Source organism: Pteropus medius, unplaced genomic scaffold (assembly GCF_902729225.1).
Source record: "Pteropus medius unplaced genomic scaffold, Ma_sr-lr_union100, whole genome shotgun sequence".
NCBI classification, from domain to species: domain Eukaryota; kingdom Metazoa; phylum Chordata; class Mammalia; order Chiroptera; family Pteropodidae; genus Pteropus; species Pteropus medius.
In genome coordinates, this window is record NW_024351543.1 from 15037360 (window position 1) to 15056246 (window position 18887).

General features: G+C 37.6%; 1 protein-coding gene across 8 annotated transcripts in view; it reads left to right on the forward strand.

Moving 5' to 3' along the window:
- OSBPL10 (oxysterol binding protein like 10) overlaps positions 1–3706 on the forward strand; it is a 245060-nt gene extending 241354 nt beyond the window's left edge. For all 8 annotated transcript variants that reach the window (XM_039843469.1, XM_039843466.1, XM_039843470.1 and 5 more), the window contains one exon: positions 2367–3706. In XM_039843469.1, the coding sequence (XP_039699403.1) occupies positions 2367–2411 (45 nt within the window). In that variant the 3' untranslated portion in view covers positions 2412–3706. The remainder of the gene's footprint in view (positions 1–2366) is intronic.
- Positions 3707–18887: the final 15181 nt, after the last annotated feature.

Below are 18887 nucleotides of genomic sequence, written 5' to 3' on the forward strand. Positions count from 1 at the left end.
GGGCAGGGGAGGTCCTGGGAAGGTCTGGGGCAGCTTGGCTCTGGCTCCAGCTTTGGGCCAGCCATCCTGTGGGCAGAACTGAGTACCTGACACTGCCTCTCTGGCAGCCTCTATCAGAAAAGCCCATCAATCTGCCAGGGAGGGCAAGGAAAGGGATCTCAGATCTGGATGCTGTCCTATTTAAAAAAACAAAACAAAACACCATTCACACCCCCTGCGACTTTAGCATTAGCAACCAGTCAGTCATGAAGCACCTCACAGCCTATTTCCACGCTGGGATGGGCTGGAACCTTCATGACTGAGAACTGCCCTTTCAGAGCTTTGCCTCCTGTGGGCCGAATGGATTGGACATGCTAGGACAGGCCAGCATGAGTCCTGCTGCTGTCACCTAGGAAAGTGACAATGGAAGGCAGAAATTAATACCCACATGACTGCCCATCCACAGGGCAAGTGGGCAAGGCGCTGTGTGCCCAGTTGAGGTCCTTATAGTCTTGAAGTGGTTCGCGGAGCAATAGGAAGCATTCTGAGAACAGAACTGGAAATGATGGAAGTTTAAGAGCCACAGTTTTTAAGGCAGGCTTTCAGGAGCCTGGCAGCGCCAGTGAGGACTGGGGCAGAGCTGCATCAGCTGCGTCCATATCTAAAAGGAGAGGATGCCACCTCCCTCAAGGTGATCACAAACTGGTTGTCCAGTTCTGTGCAAGAAGCCAGAAAACGGAATTTTTATGAGAAAACTGATGTTCACATGGTGCTAAGGAATTTTTAAAATTTAAACACTGAGAGCCAATCGAAAGATATCTGGGCTTTCTTTGATTCAGGGGCTGCTAATGTCTGACTTCTGCTTTAAGTAAGGATTACTCTGTGTAGCTAGAAGACTGCGGGATGAGTTAGGAACCCTGAGGTGGGCTTCTGCTCAGGAGCAGGAAGCAGCTGCTCTTCCCCAGAGGCAGGAACTGGGGCTCTGGACTGAATGGAGACTCCAGGGGTGGGTTTTGGTTCAGATAGGCAGCCTGCTTGGGGAAACTACCTTTATAGGACTGAGTGAGAACCCTGTCTGGAAGCCTCAGGGCGAATGTGTATTAGTCAGAGTTCTCCAGAGAACGGAACAAACAGAACCAATAGAAATAAGTACCTATAGATTTATTATGAGGAGTTGGCTCATGAGATTATGGAGGCTGAAAAGCCCCAGGATCTGCTGTTGGCAAGCTGGAGACCCCAGTTAAGTCAGTGATGTAATCCAGGCCATGTCCGAAGGCCTGAGGACCAGGGGAGCTGATGATTTAAATCAGAGCAGGAGAAGATGAGATGTCTCAACTCAAGGAGTGAGTCAGGAAAAAAAGGGCAAATGCCTCCTGTGTCCACCTTTTCAGGCTCTCAATGGATTGGAAGATGCTCACTCACATTGGGGAGAAAACTGTCCTTTGCAAAGTGTACCAATTCAAATGCTAATCTCGTCCAGAAACACCCTCAGAGATGCACCCAGAAATCATGTTTAATCTGGGCACTGTGGCCAGCCAAGTTGACGTGGAAAATTAGCCATAACAGAATCCTTCCAGGATCCTTCTGTGAGATGGATATGGTCTCTCTGAGACAACTAGTTTGCCTGGCTTCTATGGAAAGTTGCACATTAAAACACAAATGACAACAAAGCACATTAATTCTTCCTGCTGGGTTTAATGAAAGCCAAGTATGTTCAAAACAGAAGGCCTGAGAATACGCAAAGAATAAAAATCACCCCCATACCAGAATTATTACTATTCAGTATACCCCTTCTAGTCTAGCGCCAGATTGTGTACACCATTTTGACTCGTGTCTTTTTCTCACTGATATTTGATCAGCGTCATTTCTTGTGTGTGCTGATTTATTTGTGACTGCTGCAGGAGGGCCTTTGAGAGCATTCCCCTGTAAATCACCGGTTCGGGCAAATTTCTCATATGCAGGCCCTTGCCTTCTATCCCGTCTATTCATCCAACACCCCCCTTTTTTTTTCCTGTCCTGCTATTTCAAAGATTTTTTTTTTTGCCAACTCATTTTTTTGACATAAACCAATGAAGCCCCCTCCGCCCAACCCCCCTTTTGTTATTTTGGTCATTTGGGGGTTTCTCTCCTGAAATGCCAGGATGCAAAGGTTATAGGGTCACTAAAACACAGCTGGGCTGCAGAGGGGTAGCGAGACTGTCAGCCTGGCGTGGCTGTGATGTACCAGGAAGGAGCAGACACACATGGGTGGTGGTCCTGAACAGATGCCAACAGCACTGCTTTGCATGGGACTCGGCTTCCAACTTAGCAGAGGCTGGGACTCTTCTTGCTTCTCCCCTTTGCCTGCTGAGAGGTCTCCAAGTTATGTCTCCTTCCTTCTCTTACAGGGTGATGGCTGGGTATACTTCAATCCCCTGTGGAAGGCACACTGATGGGGTGGAGGTGCAGAGCCTTCAGAAAGAGCCCTGTTTTTGTAGGAATTAAAGTGGTACAGTATCAAGGTTCTGCTGGTATTCACTGAGACCTCTTGTTATCATTCAGGAAATGGCACCCGATGGAGAAATTATATACTGTGAAAAATGCACCCCCAAACTCTACTATAGGATTGAACTTATTCAAAGAGCCATTTGGGGCATGTGCGTGTACACAGGTCAGTGTGAGCTCCACTATATGTTCACACACATGCATTATATACACGTCTGCTGGATATTATTACACATGTAAATATTGCACTTACCAAGATTTAAGTGGGTAATTATGAGCTCCTTTTTATCAATGAGGTTTGATGTTTTCTATTTTTCACTCTGCCAAAAACGTTTTGCACTCACAAAGGTATTCTCATGTAGTCAACTCCTGTCAAGACAAAGGTGAGTTGGCATCGTCTAGTTGATGTCCATCTGGTAGAAAGTGGCCCATTCCTGGTAGTAATGTAGGTGGCTGTCATTTCAAAATTATCATGGTGATTCCCACTTTAGCATTTTTTTTGTCCATACTCAAGAAAGGTAAACTGCTATTTCCTGCTGGAAGCTATTAAAGGTTTATGCCAGAGCTTTCCAGAATGGAACACCTCTGGGAGAACGTAGAGCTAGGCCTACCTTGGAATTTTCCTCCCATCTACTTGTCCCTACAGCCTTTCTGACAATTTCTCATGCTCACAGCACATCATACATTTTTCAGAAGCTGCTGCTTTTACAGTAGAAAACAAGTCATATGGAGACTTCACTACTTTTATGATAAAAAAAAAGGGCTTTAGGAATTAAGTTACAGGCATGCATATACAAACATGCACAACCACAGCCTCAATCTTTTCAGTTTGGGAAAAGAGAAAAGAATTTCCTGTGAACTTTTTAGTGCACCTCTATTGTTTGACCCAAACTCTGCAAAAAAGAAGAAAAAGAAAAAAAAAAAACAACAACCCAATGTGATTAAAACATCCATAGAGCCTGCACAAATGTGTCCCATGGTTTCAGTTGAATTTCAGTCCTTAGCCTTTACAAATGAGGTCAAGACATGACTAGAATATAAAGCAAGGGGAAAATGATGTATTTGATTTTTGCTCAATGCGTAATTTATTGTTTACTGTGCTACTCTGGGAATATTCATACAATCCAGTAGCATGAATGCTTCTCTGTAGTAATACTAATTTTGTGCCTTTTGTCTGCTTTCTTAAGACCAATTGTTCACACTTTGTAGATATTAGACAAATATATTTCGATTAAATACTATACATATTTGTGTCTGTTTTATTTTTAGGGATTCAAGAGGTCTGTTGGAATTGGTGGCTCTGAGCTCAAATTTTATTGGTTAATTTGATGTGAATAACTACCATATTTACATCAAAAGTGTTTGAAACATTGAAAAATCTATCAGAAATACATTATTTATGGGTATTTTCTGACAAGTTCATAAGAACATTTAACTCATATCTAGTGAATGTTTTGTGAAGAGTTACTACCAAGTAAAGTCATAATGTAGATCTGTTTGGGTCCATGGTCTTAAAATATCTGAGAAATTAAGTGTTTGGAACTATTTTATTTCTGAGAGGGAAAGCAGAATAGATGCTATTTTGAAGGAAAAGTTTTCAATGACAAGACCGAAAAGTAATCACTGTGGTATTTTAGATTTTCCAGTCTTCAAAGTATAAACCATCTGTCTGGTAAGTAAATCATAAAGTTAATTTTTCTTCTTTTTTCGAGGGAGGGCATGGAATGGGTGGGGTCATTGCTTTTTAAAAAATTATGAAATATATACAAAAGATTTACATAAAACATTACAGTTCCAAGAATAATTATAAGCACCTATGTGCCCACTGCTTAAGCAAAGAAACCTGTTTTTCAGTACCTTAAAAGTCAAATTTGTACACCTATAAAATTGTATCTCCCTCCTTGATCCCAGAAGTAACACCACCACTGTGCTGACTCCTGCAGTAATTGTCCTCTTGGATTTTTTTTTTTTTCTCCATATATACTGTGTATTTCTAAAGAGCATGCTTTTGCCTATTTTGGGACTTTGTACAAATGGAATCATATCATAGTTTGCTCATTTGAGGCAACATTTTGTTTTTAGATCGATCCAAATTGTTACAAGTTGATCTGTTTTTATATTCTTTTTTTTTTGCTGAGTTCCATCTTCCCAAACTCTGTACCCATTAGACAATAACTCCCCATTCCACCCCACTCTCTGCGATTGTTAGCAAAAGTATCTGATGTAGGTGGAATGATGTCATAGTCTTTTTGTGTGTGTCTGGCTTATTTTACTTAGTATAATGTTCAAGGTTCATCAGAGTTTCCTTCCTTTTTAAGGCTGAACAATATTCTATTGTATGTATATATATCGCATTTTGTTTATTTACCTGTCAAACACTTGTTTCCATCTTTTGGCTATTGTGAATGCTGCTATGAACAAGGGAGTACAGGTACCTGAATCCCCGCTTTCAATACTTTTGGGGATATATACTCAGAAGTACTGTATCATATGAAAATTCCATGTTTAATTTTTTGAGGACCTGCCATACTGTTTTCCACAGTGACTAAACCATTTTTCAACCCTACCAGCAAAAATGCACAAAGGTTTGAACTACTCCATATCCTCCCTAACACTTATTTTCTGCTTTTTGGGGGGTGGGGTTGGGGGTGGGGAGATTTATAATAACCACCCTAATGGGTATGAAGCGCTATCTTATTGTGGTTTTGATTTGCATTTCTCTAATGGTCAGTGTTGAGTGTCTTCTCAAGGGTTTATTAGCCATTTGTATATTTTCTTTGGAGGAATGTCTATTCAAGTTTTTTGCTTATTTTCTAATTGGGTTGTTTTGTGTGTGGAGTTATAGTTCTTTATATATTCTGGATATTAATCCTTTATCAGATGTTTTGCAAATATTTTTCCCATTCTGTGGGTTGCCTTTTCACTTTGTTGGTAGTATCCTTTTATCCTTTGATGTACAAAAGTAATTTAGATGAAGTCCAATTTCTCTTTTTTTTGGTAGCTTGTGCTTTTGTTGCGATATCCAAGAAATCATTGCCAAATCTAATTTCATGGACCTTTTCCCTTATGTTCCTCCCAAGAGTTTTATAGTTTTAGCTCTTATATTTAGGTTTTTTGATCCATTTAAAGTTAATTTTTATATATTGTGTTAGTAGGTAAAGGTCTAACTTCATTATTTTGTATATGACTATCCTGTTTGGATTTCCTAGGACCATTTGTTGAAAAAACTCTCCCCGTTGAATGGTCTTGGCACCATTATCAAAAATCATTTGACCATCTGTGCAAGGGTTTATTCCTGGGCGCTTTATTCCATTGGTCTATGTCTGTGTGCCAGTACTACATTATTTTAATTACTATTTTAAAATCAGGAAGTGTGAGACTTTCAACTTTTTTTCTTTTTCAAAGGTTGTTTTGGCTACTAGGATTCCCCTGAAGATTCCATATGAATTTTAAGATAAAATTTTCTGTCTCTGCTAAAAACATCACTGGAATTTTGACAAGGTATTGCATTAACTCTGTAGATTACCATCTGTAGTATGTCATCTTAACAATATTGTCTTCCAATCCATGCACACAGCATGTCTTTCCATTTATTTGTTGTCTTCCATTTATTTCAGGAATATTTTGTAGTTTTCGGTGTACAAATCCTTTACCTCCTTAGTTTAGTTTAAGTATTTCACTCTTTCTGATGTTTTTACAAGTGGAATCGTTTTTTGAATTTCCTTTTTGGGTTGTTCATTGTTAGTTTATAGAAACAACTGATTTTTGTGTTGGTTTTGTATCCTGCAACTTTGCTGGATTTATTAGTTCTAACAGTTTTGTGTATAATCTTTAGGGAGTTCCAAATATAAGATCAAATCATCTGCGAACAGAGATAATTTTACTTCTTTTCCAATTAGGATGCCTTTATTTTCTTGCCTAATTGCTCTGGCTATAACTGCCAGTACTAGAACTAGAATGGAAATGGCAAAGCTGATATCCTGCCTTGTTTCTGATCTTGTAGGAATAACTTTCAACCTTTCATTGTGTATACATAGCTTTTTCATATGTGGCCTTTATGTCAAAGTAGTTTCCTTCTATTCCTAGTTGAGTGTGTTTATCATGAAAGGGTGTTAAAATTTGTCAAAGGCTTTTTCTGCATCTATTTAAATGATCATGTGTTGTTTTCCCTTTGTTCTGTTAATGTGTGGTATATTACATTAATTTTGTATGTTGAACCATCCTTGCATTCCAAGAATAAATCCTACTTGGTCATGATTTATAATCTTTTTAATTTGCTGTTGAATTTGCTTTGCTATTATCATATTGAGGATTTTTGCATCGATATTCATAAGGAATGTTCTGTAATTTTCCTGTCGTAGTGTCTTCTCTGGCTTAGGTATCAGGGTAATGCTGGCCTCAATTAATTAGGAAGTATTCACTCTCCTTTAATTTTTAGGAAAAGCTTGAGAAGGACTGGTATTAATTTTTTGTGTGGTAGAATTCACCAGTGAAGTCATCTGATCCTGTGTTTTGTTAGGTTGTTTTCATTACTGATCCAATGTCCTTCCACTTACAGGTCTTGTTTGTATTTTGTTACTTCATAACTGACTGTTTTTAGGTATTTGTCCTTTTGTAGGTTATCCAATTTATTGCTATACAGTTCTTCGTAGTACTATCTTATAATTCTTTCATTTCTACAAAATTGGTAGTAATGTCCCCACTTTCATTTCAGTTTTTCCCATAGTTGATCTTTTTGAACCAATTCATGGTTCTCATTGATTTTTCTCTATTTCTGTTCTCTATTTCATTTCTCTCTGCTGTAATCTTTTATTTCATTCCTTCTGCTAGCTATAGGTTTAGTTCTTTATAGTTCTGTAAATTACAAAGGTAGGTTCTTGATTTGAGATCTTTACAAATGTGTTTATAGCTACATATTTCCTTTTAGCACTGTTTTCACAGCATCCCCTATATTTTGATGTTTTTATTTTCATTTATTTCAAGATAGTTCTAATATGTCTTGATTTCTTCTTTGAGCCAGTTTTCATTTCCATGTATGTGTGGATTTCTCTTTTCCTTTTGGGATTGATTTCTAGTTTCTTGAACTGATTGGAAGAGATACTTTATGATTTCAGTCTTAAAATTTGTTGACTGGTTTGGGTTAAGATATATGGTCTATCGTGGAGAATGTTCCATTGCACACTTGAGAAAAATGTTTATTCTGCTGTTTGGTGATCTGTATACATATGTTGGCCTACAGTGTTAAGTTTATTCGACTTCCTTAAAGTTATGCACTGCATAACAATGTTTTGGTCAATGTTAGACCACATATGTGACGGTGGTCCCATCAGATTATAATGGAGTTGAAAAATTCACATCACCTATAACACAACACTGTAGCAACTCATTACGTAGTTTTTCCTGGAGTTTTGTCTTCTTTCATTTGGGACATCTTTCTGTGTCCTCATTTTGGCTGACCCTCTCTTTGTTTCTATGTATTAAGTAGTTCAGCATGTCTCTCCATCTTGGTAGAGTGGCCTTATGTAGAAGGTGTTCTGTGGGGCTCAGTGGCACAATCTACCTGGTTACCTGAGCTGAGTGTCTGTGTGGGCCTTGAATGCTTTGGCATATCGGTGGGTAGGGTTGACCTTCTGTGAGGGCTGGCCATGGCTAAAGCAGACTAGCTGTTGTGCAGGTGCTGGCCCCACCCACCAAGATGTTGCTTTAATAGGGCTCTGGTGCCAGCTGAGTATGCCCTTTGGTATGTTTGTGAAGCTGGCTGGTGGTGGTCTGAAGCCAGCCAGGGTATGTTGGGACAGGAGCCTCTTGGGAGGGGTTCCAAAGTGATCTGCCGTTGGTTGCGCTTGTGCTGGAGGTGCTTGGGAGAGACTGACTATGCTGTGAACTAAGGCTTGCTGCCACTAGTGGTGGGCCTGGAACCCTTTAGTGGGCACTGTGACGGAAGCTCAGGCCAGCTACCACTTGAGGTTGCCTAGTCGAAGTGATGTTCCAGGCCAAGACTGGCTGCCGCTTATGCCAGACTTGAGATTACTTGATTGGGGTTACAAGTTGAGACTGGTCACTGCTTGGGGGCGCTTAGCAAGAGACAGACTGGCCACTGCTTTTTGGAGGTATATGGACATTTATTTTGTGAAAAAGTCCACAATATGTGAGCAAGGCTGCTTGTGTTAAGGATCCAATGGAAAAGGCTTGGGCAAATGAGTAGGGTGGACCAGGATCTCAGGGACTCACCAGGGTAGAACGGTGTTAATGGCCATCTTTAAATGCCATAATATTCCAGCTTCTTAGGACCTTCGATATTCTCGTTTTAAAAAGTAAGTTTCTCGCTTAAGCAGCTCCAAGCCTGTAGTCTCCCTACAGCTACGAGCAGTGCTTCCCTCTTTCTGTGTGTTTTTTTCCCAGCCTGTGTTCTGAACTGTACTCTGAGCCAAATAAGGTGAGGTGGAGGCCAGTTCTGCAGGCAGCTGCTTTCTCCCTATCATGCCACATTATGGAGGGGATAGGGCAAAGGTGGATAAACTTCTGTACCATGAAATTTCCTAGTTTTGAATATGACCTTTTCTTGATTGGGCATTTATTCAGTTACTATAGACCACTGTTTTCCAGTCTTTATAAAGTTATTTTAGCCAGGTTTTTTTTTTTTTTTTCCCTTAAGGTTTACATAAAGGAATGAGGGTCTGGAGCTTCCTAGTCTGTAACCTTGCTCTCATTTTATGTGTGCAATATAATACAAGCACGATGGAAAAATAAAATCACTGTAATGAATTATTCTTAGTTTCCTTGATTCATGTAACCACAATCCAACACAAGAAACAAAATATTAACTTCAGGTCAAGCTGGTGAAGTAGATAAACACTGTGCTTGCCTTCTCCATGACCACATCAAAATTCTAATTATAAAACCATCATTGAGACTCACCTGAAGACTAGCTGAATAGAGTGCTACAACTAAAGCTATAAAGAAGCCACTACGAAACGGGTAGGAGACATGGAAAACGCAGGTCCCACAACCATGGTGTAGCAAGTAAGAACTGGGAGGGGTATCTTGGATGTAGAGGTCACTCCTGAGAAGTGAAGGATCCCAGCCTGGAACGTTAGTGCTGGGAAGAGGAGTACTCGTAACATCTGACTGTGAAAAGGGGTGGGGATTGTGTCCACAAGAGACAGGGAAGGCTGCTGGACTTCGTCTTGAGGGACCCGTGTACAGATTTGCTCTGGGCTCCCGCACTGGGGCAGCAGCTGGATCAGCACCAGGGACTTACAAAGGAAGCACTGAAATGACTAGGGTCAGGGCAGCTCTCTCCAGGAACGGAAATGCTGATAGGCACCAATGGTCTTTCAAGCCCTCCCTTTCACTGAACTGGAAGTTGCAAATGGGCACCAAATCTCTGCTCCCTTGGCTAACATGGTTCGTCTTGCCCTGGTGATTCCTTGAGATCCCACCCAACTCGTGGGCCTGGCTCAAGTTACTTCCAGCAGCTTTTCCACACAAGTGGCCTTCTTTGGCTCATGCTGTGGAGTTTCCTAAAATCTCTCAAATGTCTATAAACCCCAAACAGTGGCTAGCCTCAGTGTGCCCTAAGCTCTTGCTAAGCAGACCCAAGCCCAACACAAGTGGCGAATGGTGTCAACTCACTGAAACCTCAAGAATTCCCTAAGCCTGTCATAAGCAGCAGCCAGTCTTGACCTGGAATGTAGCTTCAACTAAAAAGCCACAAGACTGGTCCTAGTGGTATTCAGCTTCAGTTCACAGCGCAGCCTCTCCCAAGCACCTCCAAGGCCAGCACAAGGAGCAACCAACTGAAGATCACCTTGTAGATCCCACCTGGCGGCCCCAAGCCAGACACAACTGGTGGCTGACCTTGACTTGCAATGGAACCCTCCTAATAGCCTGCAGAACAGACCTGGTGGCCAGCTTTAGACAACACCAGAGCACCACCACCAGGCTCCATAAACAACACACCTGAAGGGCAGATTTGGCTGGCACCTGAGCCCCACTAAAGCAACTGCTGCTCTGTGGTGTCAACCCTCACACAACAGTTTGTCTGCTGTAATCACTGTAAACTCGTCAGCTTGGGGATCAGTCTCACTCACTGACATACCAACAGCAATTGAGGATCAACTACAACAGGAGGGCACACACAACCCACACTAGGGATACGCCTGGAGCACCAGTCTATGGTGAATAGGTAGACTGTGCCATAGGGGCTCACGATACCTACTGAAACCATTCTGCCAAAACTGGGCGACATAGCAGCCTAATACATAGAAACACAGGGAGTCAGACAGACAAATCCCAAATGAAAGAACAGGACAAAACTCCAGAAAAAGAACTAAATGAAGACGAACAACCTACTTGATGCAGAGTTCAAAACACTGGTTATAAAGATGCTCACTGAACTCTTAGGGGAAGAGTAGATGAACTCAGTGAGAACCTCAACGAAGAGATAGAAACCATAAAAAGAATCAGTCAGAAATGAAGAATACCCTAACTGAAATGAATATATTAGAGGGAATCATCTAATCAGATTAGATTAAGCAGAGGACTTAATTAGTGATCTAGACGACAAGGTAGTGGAAAACACCCAAATAGAACAGCAAAAAGAACTTTTTAAAAATGAGGATAGTTTAAGGGACCTCTGGGACATCAGGTATACCAACATTTGCAACATCTGGGTATCAGAAGAAGAGAGGGCTTGAAAATCTATTTAAAGAAATAATGACTGAAAACTTCCCTAACCTGGAGAAGGAAATAGATATGCAAGTCCAGGAAGCTCAGAGTCTAAACAAGATGAACCCAAAGAGTCTCATGCCAAGCTGCATCGTAATTAAAATGCCAAAAGAGAATCTTAAAAGTAGGAAGAGGAAAGCAGTTACATTCAAGGGAGCACTTATAAGACTATCGGCTGATTTAAAAACAAACTTTGTAGGCCAGAAGAGTGGCAAGAAAAGCAAACGAAGATTACCCAGCAAGGCTATCGTTTAGAATAGGGAAGTTTTCCAGATAAGAAAAAGCTAAAGAAGTTCATCACCACTAAACCAGCATTACAAGAAATGTTAAAGGGGCTTAAGTAAAAAAATAAAAAGAGCATAGAGTCAAACACTAGTAAAAGCGGTGGTTCAACCAACTATAAAGCTAGTAAAAGGTTAAAGGACAAAAAGTAGGTAGAGCAAAATTATAACAATTAAGGGATACAAACGAACACACAAAAAGTAAGAAATAATGACCAAAACATAAATGTGGAAGGAGTAAAAATTATAGATTTTAGAATGTGTTCAAACTTAAGCAACAATAAACTTAAAAAAGACTGCTATAAACAAAGCCTGGTATACATGAAGCACTTGGAAACAACCACAAACCAAAAATCTACAAGAGATATACAAGAAATAGAAAGGAATTCAAACACTATAGAGAATCATCAACCTAAAAGAGAATTAGAAATGAACAGAACTGCAAAATCAATCAGAAAACAATAAAATGGCAATAACTACATAACTACAATACTTTAAATGCTCTAATCAAAAGACATAGGGTGGCTGAATGGATAAAACAAGACACATACATATGCTGCCTACAAGAGACCCACTTCAGGTCAAAAGATACAGACTGAAAATAAAGAAATGGAAAAAAGATATTTCATACAAATGGAAATGAAAAAAAGCTGGGTGGTTGGTTATACTTATATTGGACAAAACAGACAAACAAGGGCCATAATGAGAGACAAGGGCAATTCATAATAATAAAGAGATCAGTCCAACAAGAGGATATAATTCTTGTAAACGTCTATGCACCCAACATAGGAGCACCTAAACATATACAGCAAATATTGACAGACATAAAGGGAAAGACCAACAGTAATGTAGTTGGGGACTTTAACACTCCATTGGCATCAATGGTCAGACAAAACCAATGAGAAAAAGTGACCTTATATGACACATTAGATCAGATGAACTGAAGTGATATTTTTAGGACATTTCACCCAAAGCAGCAGAATATATACTTTGTAAGAGCCCATGGAACATTTTCCAGGATAGAACACGTTAGGCCACAAAACGAGTCTCAATAAATTAAAAAAAACTGAAATCGTACCTATCTTCTCTGATCACAATGCTATGAAAATAGAAATTAATTATAAGAAGAAAACTGAAAAACACAACCACGTGGCGGCTCCTAAACAATAAATGGGTTAACAGTGAGATCAAAGAAGAAATCAAAAGATACCTTGACAGAAAACGAAAACACAAGAACACCAAATCTATAGGACACAGCCAAAGCAGTTCTAAGAGAAAAATTCAGAGCAATACAGGCCTACCTCAAGAAATAGAAATCTCAAACAATTTAACCTTACACCTAAAAGAACTAAAAAAAGCACAAATCCCATTGGCTGGGATTTTAAACTGGTGCAACTACTATGGAAAACAATATGGAGGTCTCTCAAAAAATACACATAAAACCACCATATGACATAGCAATTCCTCTTCCAGACAAAACCAAAACACTAATTTGAAAAGATTTATACACTCTTATGTTCACTGCAACATTGTTTACAGTACCTAAGATAGGGAAGCAACCTAGGTGTCCATCAATAGAGGAATGGACAAAAATGATGTGATACATACATATTATTCAACCATAAAAAAGAATGGAATCTTGCCATTTGTGACAACATGGATGGAACTAGAAGGTATTATGCTAAGTGAGTCAGACAAAGATAAATACCATATGATTTCACTTACATGTGCAATCTAGAAAACAAAAATGAACAAAACAAACTCAAATACAGAGAACAAACTAATGGATGCCAGATAGGAAGGGGTTGAGGGGATGGGTGAAAAAGGCAAAGGAAATAAGTATAAATTGGCAGTTACAAAATCGAGCAATATAAAATACAGCATAAGGAATAAAGTCAATATTACAATAATTATGTATGGTATCAGGTGGGTACTACCCTTATAGAGTGATCACTTTCCAAGTTATATACAAAACTAATATGGCATGTCATCTGCAATTGAAAAAAAAATAAAAAATTTCATAAGGATAATTACTATGCTTTGAATAAATTTATATTCATACTTTAAAAAAGATGGAATACTGCCATCACTCCAGAACCTCCCTACTTACCCATTCCTAATTAAAGCTCCCATTATTCTCCCCCTAGCCCGTCAACTTTGTGGGTAATCACATCCTGCTTTACTTTATAACTTTTATACTATGTATACTTTTCTAAACAACGTATTAGTTTTGCCTGTTTTTGAACTGTATATAAATGGAACCGTGTTATTCCACCCAAATGTAGTTCATTCGTTTTCCTTCTATACTATTCCATTATACAAACATATTGCTATGAATTTATCTTAGCTGTTTTTGAGAGAGTTAGAACTGTTGAGACTGTATCTTCACCTGCAATCAGCTAATGTTGAACAGTTTTTCAGAATGATTTTAACAGTTTAAGTTCCCACTGGCGATGTATGAGAATGTTTTTGTACATCCATCCTAACACTTACTTGCACGTTTTAGCTAACAGGGTAGGTATGTTCCTTTTTATATATTTGCCATTTAGATTTCTTCTGTTAGGACTAATCAAACCTTGTGTGTCTTTTCCTAAGAGTTGTTTACATATTCTGGATATTAATCCTATGTCAGTCGTAGGTTGGGTCACCATACATCTTCATTTGCTCAAAATACATAGTGTATGCCTGCAGTCTCAGAGTAAATATTAAAAAGCCATTGAACAAAGATATAGAAGTCATATTACATAATCTCAAGACTTACTGAAAACCTAGTTAATCAAGACAATATAGTATTGCTATGAGGATACACATAGATTCATGGAACAGAATAGAGAAATCAGAAATAGATTAACACATTTTGACCAGTTTTCTACAGTAGCGTCATTAAATGGGAGAAATAATCTTTTCAACAAAGTGTTGGCTAAAATAAAACTCATGCTTTGAGCCATATACAAAAATAAACTCAATAGATTACAGACCTAAAAATTAATTCTACATAGACCAAAGATATGAAATGGTAAATTTTCCACGGACATAGGTCTCTATATTCCTTTAAACCATAAAAACAAACAAAAACAAATATTCCTTTAAACCATAAAAACAAACAAACAAACAAAACAAAACAAAAAAAACCAAAAAAAAACACCAGAACAAATCAGACTAGAGAGGGGGAAGATAAATCTCAGGATAAGGAAAATGAACTCGATGGATGGGTTTAATATCAGATAGCTATAAATGATAAGTAAGTCTGGAGAAAATACAAAATAAAAAGGCAAAAGGAGAGAAATACAGCCAACAAAGGTCTATTTATGTTTAATCAGTCTTAGAAGGGGCAGAGAGAGAGAATGGGGCAGAAGCGATATTTAAAGGGATGACAGAATTTAAACTAATGAAAACCAACAAGCTAACAAAGTTAAAAGCTCAACAAATCTAAAGTAGGATACCTTAGAAGACATTTTAAGAATGCTAACACTTATTAATCAGACAAAATAGGGTCTAATAAAAAGCATTGCTGAAAATAAAGTCCAATATTTCCAAAAAATAAAAAAAAATTAAAAAAATCATTTACCTGAAAAGTCCCAAATGTATACATACCTAATAATATGGGTTCAAAATATATATAAAGAAAAAAATGACAGTTCAAGGAGGAATAGGCAAATCTATAAGAGTATATGATTAGAGTACATCCTCAGCAAGTAACAGAACAAGCCTCAGGGTTATGGAGATACACACAGCTAGATCACAGAGCAAATTTTTAAAGGATTACACTCAGCATCTGAGTACAATGCAATTAAGATAGAAACTGATAATAAAAAGATAACCAAAAAGCTACCATATTTGAAAATTAAGCAATGTACATTAAAAAACCCATGGTTCAAACAATTATAATGGGATTTAAAATATGAATTAAACTGAATGACAGTTCACATCAAAACCTGTGAGACAAAGTATGCTAGGAGTAAATATATAACTTAAATTCATATCTTAGGAAAAGAAAAAATCCACACAAGTTAAAAACACCTCTCCTCCACAGAAGGACATTAACACAAGTTAAGGGAGGCGGGGGAATGCAAGCTGGTCTTTGAAAAAAAGTCTAACAAAATTGATAAAAACAAAGAAAATCAGGAACAAAACAGAGAAGAGACAAACAGGGAGGCAAGAAGAAAAAAATTCTCAGGCACAAACACTACATCAGTATGAAATCTTCAGACCCTGAAATGACTAAGTGATATTAGCAACAATTTTACTTTAATTTGAAAATTTAGATGAAATGTACAAATTCCTTTAAAAATACAACTTACCAAAACTGACATAATGAATAGAAAAACCAAACAATCTTGTGTCTATAAAATAATTGAATCTGTAATTAAAAATCTTTGCACAAAGAAAAATCTAGGCCCAAATGGTTTATGCCAGCCAATTCTATCAAACATTGATCATTATTCCAGGAACACAAACTTAGTTTACACTGTGCAACAGTCTAATTCACTGTATTAACAGAATAAAGGAGAAAACCCCCAGAATTATGTTAATGGAAAAAACACTTGATAAAACAACTTTCATGACAAAAAGTCATAGCAAACTGGGAAAAATATGTTCTCAATCAAAAATATCTACAGTAAACATACTTAAAAGAGAAATATCAAAAATTTCCCATGAGAGAAATGACAAGGATATCTTTTCTATGTAGCATCATAGTGAATGTCTTAACTAGTGTAGCAAAAGCAAGAAAATTAAATGTCTATTAGAAACAAAACTGCCATTCTCCAATTATGATGGCATATTTATAATAAAAAATAATCTGAATTATGAGAATGAGTTTAATTGTTGAATATAATTTCAACATATAAAATCAAACTATATACTGATATTTGGAAAATATGACTATCAAAAATAACACATACCTTGTAATAGCACCTATGAAAATGTGCAAGACCTATTTAAAAAATATAAAACAAGTTAAAGATGACCTAGACCTATATAAATCTAAGCATATACCATGTTCATAGATAGACATCTCAATTATTTCAAAGGAGCAAATTTTCTCCAAATAGTTTCAATGCCCAATTGAAAGCCCCAAAAGACTTCTTTTTGGTGTTACTGACAACTTAGTTCTAAAATTTATGAGAACGCAAAGGGCCATAAACAGCCAAGTTTAAACAAGGTGGGGATGGGAGAGAGACTTGCTTTACCATATCTTAATTATCTTCAGCACACAAAGGTGAGCACTCTATGGAATATAAGAGTCAAGAAATAGGCTCATATGGACACTTGGTGTACTATAAAAGGAGTACTGCACAGCTGCAGGAGAATGGTCTTTTCAATAAATGTTACATTGACAATTAGGTATACACATGCAAAAAAAAAAAATAAAAAATATCATAATCAACAAATGAATTCCTAAGCTAAGTATAAAATATAAAACAATAAAATTTCTAGAAAAGAATACAAGAGACTATCTTCACACCTCAGGTTAGGAAAAGAATTTTTAAATGGCAAAAAAAGCTACAGGCATACAAAAGATTGAAAAATAAGACATTAAATTAATGAATTCGTAGGCATTTTAAAACAATGAAGGGCTTATATACAGGACATATAAAGAACTACTAACATTTTTTAAAAAACTAACAGAAAAATGGACTAAAATCTTATTAAAAGGGGGTTTCCAAATATCCAATCTCATTGGTAACCTGGGAAAAGCAAATTAAACACAATGAAAATCATTATTCACCCAACAGACAAAGGCTAATAAGGATGTGGGAGTCACAAAAACCTTCATACCCACCTAGCAATTCTTCATTAGGTAAATACCCACAAAAATGCATACGTATAAGCTCCAAGAGAGATAGATGTCAAAGAATATTCCTATAGCATTATTTGTAATATCCTCAAACTGGAAACAATGTAAACATACATCAATAGAATGGGTTGAGGATGAAGGAGGAGGAGGGATGGGAGAGGGTGAGACACAACATGTAAGCGAATGAGTACTATATTTTAATGAAAATTACTGCTGCCTATGATATTCTGAATGAATTTCACACAAACACTGAAACTAGATACAAAAAAATATATACTTTGATTCAATTTATTTGTTGAAAGAATAGCTGCAATTAAACATGTTTGGAGAAAAATACTTAAGTATTAAAACCAGAAATCTATTACCTTAAAAGCAAGGACAGTGATTATCTTCTGGAGGGGGAAGTGGGACAAGCCACTGACTGGGAGGGAGAATGAAGAAGCTTCTGGAATACTGGCACTGTTCTGTTCTCTGGTATACATTTTTGTGTTCTGTGTTACATTTCACAGTTTACAAGAAAGGTTTAAAATAAACAGTAGACATTTCTTTACTGGTTGCTCTGTCTCAATTTCCTGAGTCTCAACTGCAGACTGCAACTGAGTTCTACACTTATCCATTATTCCACCTACCTCAATTGAGTATTACGGGCAGCAAAGCAGATTTCTGACAAAACCCGCCTGCCATCAAGCAGCAGCAGTTGCAGGAAGAAGAGAATTCTGGAGCTTGGTTGCACAACAATGTGAATGTACTCAACACTACTGAGCTGTACATTTTAAAATGGTTAAGATGTAAATTTTGCTATATATCACCACAGTTAAAAAAAAGTAGCTCTGGATTTCATGATCTTATGGCCTCTCAGCTATGTAAACAGTAATATTCTATAAATGCTGGCCTCTTGGTCATGGCCTAGGGACTCAAGGTAACAATGTAAGTTTGAAAACTGAATTTTATCTTTGGACTTGTCTTACTGCCTAATTTATACTACAAAGCAATTCTAAGATGTGGAACAAAAACTAAAGCTATGTAGTCTAAAAGTTGGAGGTCTTGATCTTTAATACCTCCCTCTGTGATGTACAGTGTTAGTGATCATACATGAAATAAATTTAGAGATCTAAAGGCTATTCTGAGCCAATTATCATATATTCCAATGTATTTAAACTACTATAATTTTGCTTTTATGCTACAATAGTCACAAATGTTGCTATAATATGGTGTTTTACTGAGACAACCTACTGAACCAAAATGGTATTCTCTAAAACTGAGAAAGGTTGAGAGTTCATTCCTGCCCTTAATGAGGAAATTCTACAGTGAAAACCTAATTAAATATCAGAACTTTCTGAAGTAGGGCTTTTGTTACAGCCCTATCCTCCTTTAAATGGAGACAAAATTCCTATGTGGCTAGGTGTTTTCCCTGTCACTAACCCATAAAAAGTAAGAAATTTTCAGTCTACAGTGAAAAGAAGGCAAAACAAAATAACAGGTCTGAGTTAACTAATCTCGCATCTCTTTTCTACACATATTCTCTAAAACCCTTGTAAAAGTGACCAAGGACAGATGTGTTCAGTAACTCCTCTGAAAAAATATTTGTAAAAGACAACACACTTAACACAAAA